Source organism: Poecilia reticulata, chromosome 19, assembly GCF_904066995.2.
Source record: "Poecilia reticulata chromosome 19, P_reticulata-male-v2, whole genome shotgun sequence".
Classification (NCBI taxonomy): Eukaryota; Metazoa; Chordata; class Actinopteri; order Cyprinodontiformes; family Poeciliidae; genus Poecilia; species Poecilia reticulata.
The window spans coordinates 18011268-18024159 of record NC_088848.1 but is presented as its reverse complement, the minus strand read 5'-3'; the positions used below and the strand labels follow the sequence as shown (position 1 = coordinate 18024159).

At 41.5% G+C, this 12892-nt stretch overlaps 1 protein-coding gene across 7 annotated transcripts in view; it reads left to right on the top strand.

Annotated features, from left to right (window-relative positions):
• caskin2a (CASK interacting protein 2a) overlaps positions 1-12892 on the top strand; it is a 51103-nt gene that overhangs the window by 30072 nt on the left and 8139 nt on the right. For 4 of the 7 annotated variants that reach the window (XM_081600919.1, XM_081600920.1, XM_081600926.1 and 1 more), the window contains 8 exons: positions 2792-2900; positions 3005-3113; positions 3184-3278; positions 5285-5402; positions 6591-6713; positions 9325-9402; positions 10805-10932; positions 11024-11087. In XM_081600919.1, the coding sequence (XP_081457045.1) occupies positions 2792-2900; positions 3005-3113; positions 3184-3278; positions 5285-5402; positions 6591-6713; positions 9325-9402; positions 10805-10932; positions 11024-11087 (824 nt within the window). The remainder of the gene's footprint in view (positions 1-2791; positions 2901-3004; positions 3114-3183; positions 3279-5284; positions 5403-6590; positions 6714-9324; positions 9403-10804; positions 10933-11023; positions 11088-12892) is intronic. The other 3 variants (XM_081600924.1, XM_081600921.1, XM_081600925.1) reach the window with 3 other exon arrangements.

Below are 12892 nucleotides of genomic sequence, written 5' to 3'. Positions count from 1 at the left end.
GGGGGCTGCTGTCTTTCTCTTGGTGGTCTTTAGGCAAGAGGCAGGGAACACCCTTCAATTTAAAGTGGTCAATTTAAACCAACCCACCCAGTGAACCAATGTGTGTGCACCGTTGTGTGGCCCATAATTCAGCGATGTTCTCTGCTTTATGTTTCTGCTCGGGTCATAAATAAATGGACCCTGCCAGGCTTGAAAGGAGGGAAAAGGCAACTTTAGGGTGCATTCACACCAACCCTGTTTAGTCCACTTTATTTTAGTTTGTTTATCAAGAAAGCCTCTTTCAACAAGCCTTACATATTCAGTATGTTTTTACTTGCACTTTTGTGACCATAACATTTAACATGCCAGTTTGCATCTCATTCATTTTTTTTGGATAAGAGGCAAAATGTCTTCAAACAACAAGAGAAAAAAAAATCAGGTTCCTTCAACTGAAGCACTTAGGACTGGAATGCCCCGGTTTACTGAAAATACACACCAGTTTATTAATTTTCGCACTCCGACAAGATTGAGCAAGCATTTACCGGAATGACAGAGTTGTTTTTTACTGTACCTTGTAAATCAGTGAGAATGTTTGTGCAATGAGGGTTAGGGGTGTTTGCTTGTGTAGTGGGTGATGCCCTCATCTGTTTTAGATTCTTCCCCAGATCTAATGTACAGTGTAAATCAGTGATTTCTGACATTAATTGCAGTTAACGTTCAGAGTATTGGACTGCATGCTGTTTGATTTAGGATCCTTCAAATCTTGTTACTGCATGGCACACTGTGGGGAGTGAACATCTCCATGAGTTATGCCTATTTATATCTAGACTCTATGAAAAGCCAACTGCAAAGTGCAGTCCTTCAACCTTGAAGTGCGTAAGCAGTGACTGATTAACTTTTTTTCTGCATTCTCTATCAATTCACTGTTTCTGCATTGACTAAGCATTCTGTTTTTGAAAGCAGGGTGCCAGCCTTACACAATATACAACCCAGGAGTCTGTTTTGTTGTTTACAATTGCCTCAACTAACTACGAGAAACAAGATTATGGTTTTCCTTGTTTTTTTGGGAGCAAATACCAGCTCTAGTTCTGTGCTTAGGGTCAATGGATCTTGGGGTGCTGCAGACAATGGGGTATGAGCAGGCCAAGGATCACAAAGTTCAGTCTTGGCCCACTCCAGATTCTGGTTGGCTTGTGGCTTGGGGCGTCCTCTTACTTCTGATGGGGGGTTGCCTCACCCCCCATCAGAAGTAAGACTGGTGAACCGAGGGTCACCAGTCCACCCTCGGTTCAACAGGTGGACTGGTGACCGAGGTGGTTGATAGGAGGTACAGGTGGGGTAGAATAGGGTTTAAGTTTAGGAGGGAGTCGAGGGATTTGGGAAGCTTTTTCAGCCCCCTGTGTTACCCTGAAATGAATTGACTGCATGCAAAAACATGAGCGAGTTTAACAGTAAATAAAGATTTGGCTCATTGTAAATCCTCTGCTATTTGTTCATGGCAGTCTGATGTCACCTCATACCAAATCGAAAGCTGCATACCATCATGTTCTGTTTTTCTCAGCTGACTTTACACTTTCTTTTTTAAACTTATTCTTGTTTGTGTGTAAATATGTAGAATATGTGTTCAGTTTGCCAAGTAACCCCACCCTGTCTGTTAGACACTCTGCTGATGGCTCTCATCCTTCCTAAATAAGCAAATGTTTTTGTAACACCATCTCCACTCTGACTCTCCTGGAAAAGAACGTTCAGTAGCAGAGAATGCAAACAGAAAACCATCCAGTACATAGGTTGAGAAATCACTTAGTTGAGGGCAGATATAAATTCCTAATCAGGGCTTTGCCACATTGACGGTCTCGTATCACCTAATTGTTGTCAGTTTTCTACATCTGGTTAGAACCTAAGCTGAAACTGGAACTCCTTTAAAGATCCATTACGCGTAGTGATGTATTTATGTATTTCAAATGTTTATTTCTGTTAGTTTTGATGACTATGTTTTACAACTAATACAGCAATCTTCACAGAAAAATCTGTATTACAGAAGCTGCCTTGGATACAGTACATAGTGCTGTATTCACCGGAAAGTTAAGTGGAAGCAACAAGTGTCGTAGAAAAACATGCACAAGAAAAAAGGGATGGCCACAGTTTTGAGAGGCTTGTGAAGAAAAACTCACGCATCTTTTCCACAGGCGCAACTTTAACGTACTAATGCACGACAGTATGTATGTAACTGTAAAGACAGTTCAAGGGCTTTAAGCAAGGTGATACATCCGCCAGACAATCTCAGTCAACAGAACAAGACATGCAGTTAATATACGATAAAAAGAGGCTCCAGATTTTTTTCCAAATTTGTGCCCAAAACCAGATAAGGTCGGTCTGATCTCTATTTTCACTTGCTGGATCACTTCCTTAATCTAGTCCGTACGAGAAGGTGGAGCTGAAGACTTGCAATAACAAAATCAGCCTCCTGGCCAACAGAGTTAAGAATGCTGTAAAGTCTTTATGAGCCACAGATAGATAAAGCAAAGCTGACGGTACCGCAAATAATTCAGAGGGTTTGAAACAATTTGTTTTCCCAAATACAGTGGACAGGGTATCATGTTATGTTTCTTCAAGCAATCATGGCACAGTACGCTATCCTGCAGACTAACATAAAATCCTTTAGAAAAACTTTAAAACCTGTCCTCCTTCTGCATCTCTGCCACCAGAATACCTACATTTGGACTTGAATGCGACGCTGTAAACATCTGCAACAGTCGAATGGATGATGTTTGCCTGCAGTCTCACGGTGACCGTTTCTGATTTTGTTTCCCAGGTTGCTGCTTAAAGCCGGCATCAACATCAACAGAGCCACCAAAGCGGGGACCGCTCTGCACGAGGCCGCCCTCTACGGCAAGACGGAAGTAGTGCGGCTGCTGCTCGATGTAATGACTGTTACATGTCTCTGTCCACCTAACTTTGTGATTTGAAGAGGTAGACCATTTGTTGCTCGGGAGAATAAAGTGGGTATGACTTTGTTTGTGCGCAGGCAGGGATCAACGTGAACCTGCGCAACACGTACAACCAGACAGCTCTGGATATCGTCAACCAGTTCACCACTTCCACAGCCAGCAGAGACATCAAGCAGCTGCTTAGAGGTTTGTTTCTGCAAGGTTAACCTCCTGAGATGTTGTGCAGGGGGAATCACTGTAGTTCTGATCCTTGCAGAAGCGTCCAATTCTCTCCAAGTCAGAGCAGTGAAGGACTACTGGAACCTCCACGACCCCACTGCGCTCAACCTGCGTGCTGGAGACCTTATTATGGTAACTTTTTTTGCGTGCCTGCCTGTTGTGAAAACGGCCCCTGCGTAGCCGTCGCCTTGCAGCAATTTGTTTTCCCACGCCGAGTTAAAGCCGTAGCATGTCATTACATCATATTTGGGATACTTGCTGTGTTTTTATGACCACCAGGGTGGGGCCAAAGTGGAATTTAAAAATAATTCTGTTGACTTTTTAGCTTCCTCATCCCTTTAGGGTTGAGGACTTTAGGTTCCTCACAGCTCAAACTACCTACATACGAGTGATAGCAGAAAGTCATGGCTAAAAGTTTCGACAGTGATAAAAACAGGCTTCAAATTTTTTTTTGCAAATCTTGTTTTTTCATTATTGTGCCTTGTGAACAGATACATAATAATCCATTTCAAAGAGTTTTTATTTTCTTGAAAAGGGCAGTGGTTACCTCCAAAGAAAAGCATGCTGATATCATGGCTTTTTCCAAAACCATACCTGTTACTAATGTTGCAGCTGAATGAACATTTTTATTTATTTTTTTTAAATAATCAGGAACTATGACGTTTCAGAAGGAGCCAAGGGCATATTTTTCTCAAGAAAGTTCCTGCAGAATAATGTTACCATAAGTGCATAAGCTTTGTCAGCATCAACATAAAGTTGAAGACAAGAGCAGCAGCACATAAATCACTTATGTCCAAAGTAAAAAAAAAAAACTGTGAAATTTTGGAGGAAGTACAAAGATGTTAGTTTCTTTTATAAATGCTTGTTATGATTCTGTGTGAAATAATTTTCTTGAGAAAACAAACAAGAATGAGTGGTATCACAAGTCCTGACTTGTTCTTGTAGGGAAGCGTTTTGATTCAATCTATGTGTCAGTGAGAGACCAGAAAAATTGTACATAGAGAAGCAAAAGAGAGGCAAAAGGTTTGGCTGGACCTCTTCGGCGAAGTCAGTAAAATATCCACAAAAACACTAAAAAATATATTTGTTTATCTCTGCCTTTTCTTAAAAAAAAAAAGACCTGAAGTTAACTTTTTTAAAAAGCAGCTGGAGAAACAAACTAACAAACTGGAATCAACTCTGAGCACTAAAGAAGAAAATAATCAGTCAGGATCTGGTCCAAAAGTTGAGATCCAACATTATGGAAAAGAATGGATGACAATGTAATAAATAGGATAGGAAAGTCATGAAATTGGTTTAATTGTTCTTAAGTGTACAAGAGAAACACAAAAGAACTCAAATTATCACACAACAGTGTTTGTGTCTCTGCCAGAACCTCCAGGCTCGTCTGTAGTCAGGAGAAACTAGCGCCTGACAAATCCGAGTCCAGTAATTACAAAAGCAGCATTTTAAATAGTAACGATGAGTTATCTATGAACTTTCCTTTCTAACCCTGGACAATTCTAGACATGGTGTAACTTTTCTCCTGCTGCTCTGCTCTGTGCCCTTGTAATCGGGGGGTGAAGGCCCGTGTTAGAACAGTTGGATTTGTGTGGGATGTTTTGGGATAATTAAGTGAACTTTGAACAGGAGACCACAGCAGAGAGATGGGCTCAAACATGTCTAATTACCAGCTTGTTTTCCCCCCAACACCTCCTACCGGGCCCCCACCTATATACAAAGACACTCACACACTCTCAACTCATGCCTATGTGTGTTTATCTCGTTCTCGTTCTACTTATTTCAATTCGCTACTCCCCCAGTCGTGTTTGAACTCGACAGCAGCCGCGGACTGCCATGTAGGTGTGTTTTTGTTCCTTGCAGGTATGTTGTTGGCACTCTTGATGAATAGATTGCGTTTTTGCAGCTGACTGGCTTTCTCTTATTATCGCCTTAAGTGCTTTAGTGGAAGAGTCAGATGTTAATTCGACCTGATGGAGTGCTGGCAGCGAATTGGATTCTTCTGACGCTTTAATCAATCAAGACGGGATACTTTGGCTCGTTCTTCTGTAATTTCTTTGTGAGCTGTTGTGCGACTGACTGTTCTCAGAGATAGACTTGTCTTCTAACAGAAGCGTGCTGTCATTTGTTGCCGCCAGGTCCTGGAGCAGCACTCAGACGGCCGCTGGAAAGGCCACATCCATGACAGCCAGCGGGGGACCGACAGGGTGGGCTTCTTCCCGCCTTCGGTGGTGGAGGTCCTCAGCAGGAGAGCAGGTAGACTAGCATGTAGTGTGTACATGAATAAAGGTTTTGTAGATGTAATCCCATTAAGGTTGAATTCAACAGCTTCAGTGCACCGCAAAAGTATTCATACATTAACTTTTTAACATACCAGCTGTCGTGAAGATGAAGTTTTCATGAATTTTTACGACTATTGTCATGAAGTGTCTGGTCTGAATACAAAGTCCATATAAATACTCTTGAACATGGTAGACCCTCAGTGGACAGATATCACTCTCAACTATGGAAACCCCAGGACTACATTGGTGAAAAATAAAATACAGATTTCCCAAAAATTAACACTTCATAAACAAAACATTTGATTAATCAAATGCCTTAATTTGCATTCGACTCCCTTTAAAATCTAAGAAGTAACCTAATTAATAACCAGAGTTCACTTGTGTAATTTAATGTCAGTACAACTCTGGCGGTTCGTGAAGGTCTCAACACCAAATATATTTCCTTAACATGAACTCTGGAAAATTTTTGAAAATCTCTGAGTCAGACGACTTGTGGCAGCAAGTTATTCTATCTATAAGGCCTCAATGAGAAATAACATTTGAGGTTTCATCCCACTTGTAAATCAGCTCGTTTGATCTAAGTGACTGAAAGCAACTGGAGCCCCTGTGCTTGTTTTGCTGCTGTGAAGCCACCGACATTCATAGGTTGAGAGGTCGAGCGACCGCAACAGGCGCAGATGCACAGTTGCATATGCACGAGCCGAAGCGTTCCGACTCACACAGACACACATTGATAGGATTACTGCTTCCCAGACTGCAAAGTGTCAGCTCAGTGCTAAAGCCCCCCACAGTCTCTGCTTGGAGATTGTGTGTGCAGTCGCTGTGCATACATCGCTCACGGATGAGGGGGGGAAGACATGAAAGTTCGACTCAGAAAAAGACTTACAGGCACTTTGCATTTAGAGCAAACTCAGCTGAGTGTGTGAGCCCTGTGATGTTGGCGGCATCAGCACAAAAAGAGTCAGCGAGCTCCGTCTTTCTCTGCAACTTGTGATCTTACATTCCTATTCAGCGGCTTGTTATGTAACCCCAGAGAGGATTTGTCCTGATTTATGCTGTTGCATATACATGAGGAAATGTTCGAGCTCCAAACCTTTTCCCCCATGCACGCATTTCGTTCAGACCCGACCCCTCAACCTGCACATGTCTCCCCTGTCCCTAGGGGGTGCTCTCTCCCGCCAAGGCTCAATGCCATCCCAGAGACCGCATCCTGCATCCAGACCTCCTCCCTCAGGCCCCGCCCCTCAGACTGACGACTCATACATCCTCGGCTATGATCCCGCAGGTACACACACATATCAACAAGGCCTCCGAATGAGGGAGAATAATCAATAGACCAACAATAAGGTGTCAGTTTGTTGCGTTTGCTGCTATTACTGCCATATAACAATCTACCCACATGAAATTAATAGATATGTATTACATGGGTATTAAGTCTATTTGTTTGCCTTTAGTGTAGACCAAATTAAGTGTGGTGCAGTGTGCTTTTTTGGTAATAATATATCTTTATTTTATAATACCTGGCTGCCATAAGAAATAAACAGATACAAAATGATAGCATGAAATACAAACACCTGGTGACCAAGAGAAATAACAAAATAGGGGTTTGAGGTAAACTGTAAGGTTACTAAAGGTTGTTAACGGTTAATAATAACCTTTAGTGGCATGTTTTTGAATTTAGTTACATATACAAAAATTGCAGAGTTGTTCAGCATATTGAGTAAATTCTTTCTCTCTGTTGGATTCAGATGTATTGTTTTTTTTATCAAGAATGGTCAGCAGGTTTATTTGCTTTTATGCTTTTTATTTGTTTTCTTAAAATTCATTCAGTTAAAATAATGAAACTCAATATAAAGTTTTATTATACACATAAGATATTTCAAGCTTTCAAACTTAAAATATGGCATTTTATATCAGACCAATAAACAAAAAGGCTTTTTATTACAGACATGTCAGCATGTTGAAAAGTACATCCGTGTACTGTATATACTCAATGCCAGGGTTTCCCCCAGAGTTTTATAAGCCTTTCGGGCCACCCACCAGGGTTGACTTGTGCCCCCACCAGGCTAAGAATTGTTTATTTGTTGTAGGGGTTTTTTTATACACCGGTTTCTGTAACCACTGATGATCTTTACTGGTCTACATGCTAACAACTTCAGCAAATAAAGTGACAAGTCACAAATAAAGGAACAACAAACATTTTAATTAGGATGAACTGCCGGATCAGTTATTTGTTAGCCTTTTTTAAGACTATACAGTTGGTGTTTAGGTATTGCTAATAATATCTTCCATTAACACATAATTATCTAGTCATATTTTCAAATTCAACTAACAAATTCTTAAGTCAAAAACATGGTGGGCTGCACGATGACTGCCCCGGCGCTCATACCACCAGGCTTAGCAAGTTTTCTGTGGGAAACGCTGCATTACTGTATATATAGTGTTTAAACTGTTGGTGCTCCTTTTACATGAATTACTGGTTAAGTAACTGATTTCATTGTCCTGGATACATCAGAGGGTGATGGCTTTTAACACTCTGCCTCCAGCTGCCGTCCGCACACTGAAAGACTCTCCTAACCATTCAGTTCACTTTGCTTCCTAGACCTCTCAAAACTTGTGCACCTTTTTTGCATCACACTGTTTCCTTACACACAACTTTCCCTTATTGTGTTTACGTGCAGACCTCTGATGACAACCAGCTTCTTTAGCAATTAACTATTGAGACTTACCGTCCTTGTGGCAGATCTCAGTGTCTCCTTAAGACCACGGGGGGTCTGTTTCACGCATGGGAAAGCTCAATGAATTTTTCCTAGGGTAGGTCATTACATCTTCATAACACAACAAATCAGTTTTTATTGGTCTGATGTAATGTTGCAATCCGCAGTGAAAATGAATTTGAGGTTTTATGAGCCGCAATCATCAAATTAAACTTTTTAAAATACTGGAACAAAAAAATGTTCAAATATGTCCTGACTTACTAGTATGGAACTGTAAGGTCCATCCAGGTCAGGTCTCTCTCATCACACAAAGTAAATCATATATTTAAAGACTACTTTTGAGTTGATTGTGAGTAGATTATACCTGGTTACTCTAGAGGCAAAAGCAGGCGTAACCAGGACAACAAAAAGAAACAAAAACAAAAACAAGCCAGATGAAGAGATGCCACTTCACCATTTTGTCCTTTTCAAGTTCTGGGCATTTTGGAGCAAATGCTTTTTGGTTTACTTTACACATACTTAGGCCACAATGTGTATAAAAATGTTTGTTATAGGAATCTTCAGAAAATAATATATGATCAATTAAAAGTCACACAAAAATGTACAATTTTTACAACAATTTATGTCCACAATTACTTAAAATGGGACACTCCTAGAAAATGCAAACTAATACATGGTGGCTCAGTACACCAGTGCAAAACAAAGGCGTTACAAATTTAACACTAATGACAGAAACGCAAAACAAATCCACAAATCCATAACCCTGATTCACCATTTCGCATTCACAAACACAAACACATTTATACACCAATATACACGCAGACCAGTAGGCAACTTGCAGGTAAGTGTCTTGCCCAGAAATACATCACCACGTGATGGGAAGAAGCTGGACTTGAACCTATGACTCTCCAGCTGCAAGATGACTACTCTACCCAGTACCCACTGATCCACTGTCGCCCTATAAAATGATACCAGAGCTGCAAAAAACATCCAAATTGTCTTTATTTTAAAACTTTTTCTTGCTGTGTTTCATGTCTCTCTCCACCGGTCTCCAGTCCCACTCCCCTCCCTAACTCAGCCCTCCTCTGGTGACCAGTGGCAACTCCATAGGTCCAGCTCCACCCCTGCAAGACGCAGGGAGTGCACGTAGCGTGTGTCTAAAGTGTGTGTGTTTGTTAGGTGCTTCACCGGCCAGTCAGTTCTCAGCCCCAGCAACCCCCCCTCAGGACATTTGGGTCCTAAGGAGCTCTCCCACTGGTAAGAGTGTGTGGCCCCCAAATCACATGTCAACCATCTAACGCCTCAAACTATCCAACCTCCTAACCCGGTGTGAGCCTTCAGACATCCACCAGTCCCACCATTTAGCCAGACTTCTGTACCAGCTTACTTCTGTGTGTAGCACTTTCAACCCCAACGTCCTGGCCTTACATTAACCATCCCGTAAAATCCCTGGCTCCCGTCTGTCGCAGTAATCCTCTAACCACGACCAGAATTGTCTTGCAGGAGAACGTAATGGTAAGTGGTCAGCAGGTGCTACGTCTGATTTGTTTGCCTGGTCATTTATTGATTCATTGCTGATTAACTAATACCTAAAAAATAATCTGGATTCTGGGATTAATAAAACCAAGTTAAAGAGCTTCACCTTGACTCCTCCATTTGCGCTCCTTGTACATCAGGGCCTAACAGTTTATTCTGCAGCTGTCCAGCTGGGTCGCCGAGAAATTCAGTCAAGTTTAAGGTGCTGATTTTGGAGCAGGGACTTATTTTATGGTTACCATGATGATTTGGACAGCCACACCTGTGTTTGAAAAGTTTGCAGCTCATTGCAGGCTTTCGGTTTCTGGATTATTCCTAAACATGGGCTGTCACCTTCCAGACTTTAGAACACCTGAATAACTTGGACTTACATATAATTGTTTAACCTTGGGATCTATAGGTGTTTAAAAATGAGTCCAGAAGTCTCGCAACTCATGTACGTCTGTAATCCTTCTTCAGATTTCATGCCTCCCCTTGGATCTTCATATTTTTCTGACTATTGGTCAATCCAGTGAACGCTGTTAAAGAAATCCTATATGTTACCAAAGAGCCACAACCAGCTGCAGTCATGGTCTCTTGCCAAGTTGACATACATCCTAGAACCTTCAGTGCCTCTTATGTGAATATGTAGATTAATTTATATGCAACTGTAAGAGCTATTATGTATATTTTTTAGTAACTGTACATTAGAGGAAATCTCCCACACACTGTGCAGTTCGTTTTAGAAAAAAATTCATTTCAGTTGTACGTTGTATCCACCCTGGGTAAACACTCAGAATAACTCCATTCTATGTTTAACCACCAGGAAAGGTAAATGAACACGTGTCTGATGATTTTGAATCTTTGAGACAGAAATGTTGAGAGATGTCGAGAAAACGGCTACAGCCGAAGCAGCACAAACTGGAGAAGATGCCTGTGCAATAAAGACCTTTTAAGAAGAAAAGCTTTATCACCACTTTTGATTTTTCAGCTTTCATCCCGAGCATTTTCTTGCCAGCTGGACTTGACATGTGAAAATAATTTATAAGAAACCCTCGCTCATTTCGTCAGTGCTCACATCCCCCCCAGCAGCTTTTACTTTACACTTAGGTCATTTTTGCGTTATTGCATCGTCTTTCGTCAGGCGACAGGAACAGCGTTGGCAGCACAGGCAGTGTGGGCAGCAGCCGCAGCGCCGGCAGCGGCCAGAGCTCGGAGAGCGGCCGCAAGCAGAACGGGACTCACATCCGCCACCACGCCGACGCTGGCAAGGTGAGGCGGAAACCTTTCTGTCTGTCTTCTGCTACTCAGCATTTAAAAGTAAGAAAACCAGAGACGTTCAGTGACATTTTTGTGTGTGCAGGTGGCTCCCTCTGCAGGTGAAACTGGAGAACAGGTCCACAGTACAGCAGCCGACCAAAGCAATGGTGAGTCGCACAGTTGTTTTCCTCATCCCAGTTCTAGTTATGGATTTAGACTTTGAATCTGAAAAATTATTTTCTTTCATTTTCTGAGGCTAAATTAACCCTTAACAACTCTCTTTTACTAACTTCATGAATATTTTTCATTCTCCCCAAACGGTTTTGTTTTATTCTGAAAGCATAAGCTGAATTATTGGAGTCTCTAACAGTTTAATCCTCCTGTCAGACTCCCATTAAACAGATAAAAAAATCTGTCCTGGATGGAGGTACAAATAAACTCCTTTTCTTGAACAAACGAGGCCATTGCAAACTTGAGTTCAGTTGTTTTGAAAACAATGGACACGTCTGCTTCGTGGGTCAGTTACGAGATCAGGACATTCGTTTCGTACACGAAAAACTGAGCAAAAAGAAAAATACCTAACGTGACGTAAACTCTGCCTGTAAACTTCTCACAGTATTTTTTGATCAGCTTATCCTTTTATTATTACAATATGACTGTAATCAATATTCCATGTTTGTTTTCTACTGGCAAATTACACAGAAGAATTCCTCTGAGCTTTTCAAATAAATATAAAAAATAATGACATAAACATTATCGTTTTTTGGGGGCATTTTGTGATGCATTCAAGGCCTTTGGTTTGTTTATTACTTTTAGAAAAACCATTTTTCTGCATAAAACTTGTAATTATTTTCACTGTAACATGCTGTTTTTAGAAAACTACTTTACTTTTGAAATCTCCAATGAAAACATTCTCCCTTGTCTCAATCGCAACAATTCAAGAACAAAAGCTAGGTAAACTTAACTGAAAAGAGTATTTGGACCATGATGTAAGGCAAATGTGATGGTCAATGCTATCAAATCTGAAGATAATATGTTAGTTACACCTCCAGGATCTCTTGGTTTTTCTTCTACCTCAGGAATGTGACCACAATACACAGGAGCGCGGTCAGCTGTTATTACCGTCAGTCGGAAAGGAAATGAAACGGAGGGAATAAAGTCTTACCTCAGCTCACATCTAAAACCTACAAAACCGTCTTATTCTCTCAGCCTGCAAACCTTACATAACTCTCTGCAGAAAGATTGGGTAAAAATGCTGTGCCATCACCAGAGTTCGATGGGGTTGGAGTCGAGCCTCTTTCCAAAACGTTCAGGTGTTTCACTTTGAAGCCGGGGAGGATTTCCGTCGACCGACGGCTGAGAAGCGAGGAGGGTGAAGTGAGGGAGCAGGGAGATGAGGAGTGGGAGGGAGGGATCGGAGATAAGAGATAGGAGCTAAAAGCAGAGGGAGCAAAACATATCCGTCTGATGAAGGAGAAGGAGGGTAAAAGTGAGGGTGGGAATCGAGCAACGCAGTTAGTTTACAGAAATGGCTGTGCAGCAGAAACAAGGATGAAGAGCCAGACGGCAGGGGTGTTGCAGCTTCCTGTTCTCCTCAAGGGTAAGAAGTCAGATTTGGATTTAACGTGATCTCTGATTTTGTTATTCCTTTCAACTCAGGTTGTGGATGAGCAGCAAAAGAAGTAACTTTTGTTATATGGTCCTAGAGGACAATTAAACATAAAAACAAGGGGGGGAAAATACAATGTGGCATAGAGCAAACGTGATGGCTTTGTCTTTCTCTTTCATGCTTACAAAAACTCAGTTTTTGTTAGGTTTTGTGGAGAGTAAAAACTGAGGAGGACATTTTGACTCAATCTAAAGGCCAATTATATGTTCTGTAGGTGCTGTTTACCGCCCTGTGTGGCCAGGGGCCCTGACGCCCATACCAAAGTAAAGAAAACCACCCAAAAAGCATTAACCATCACTGTTA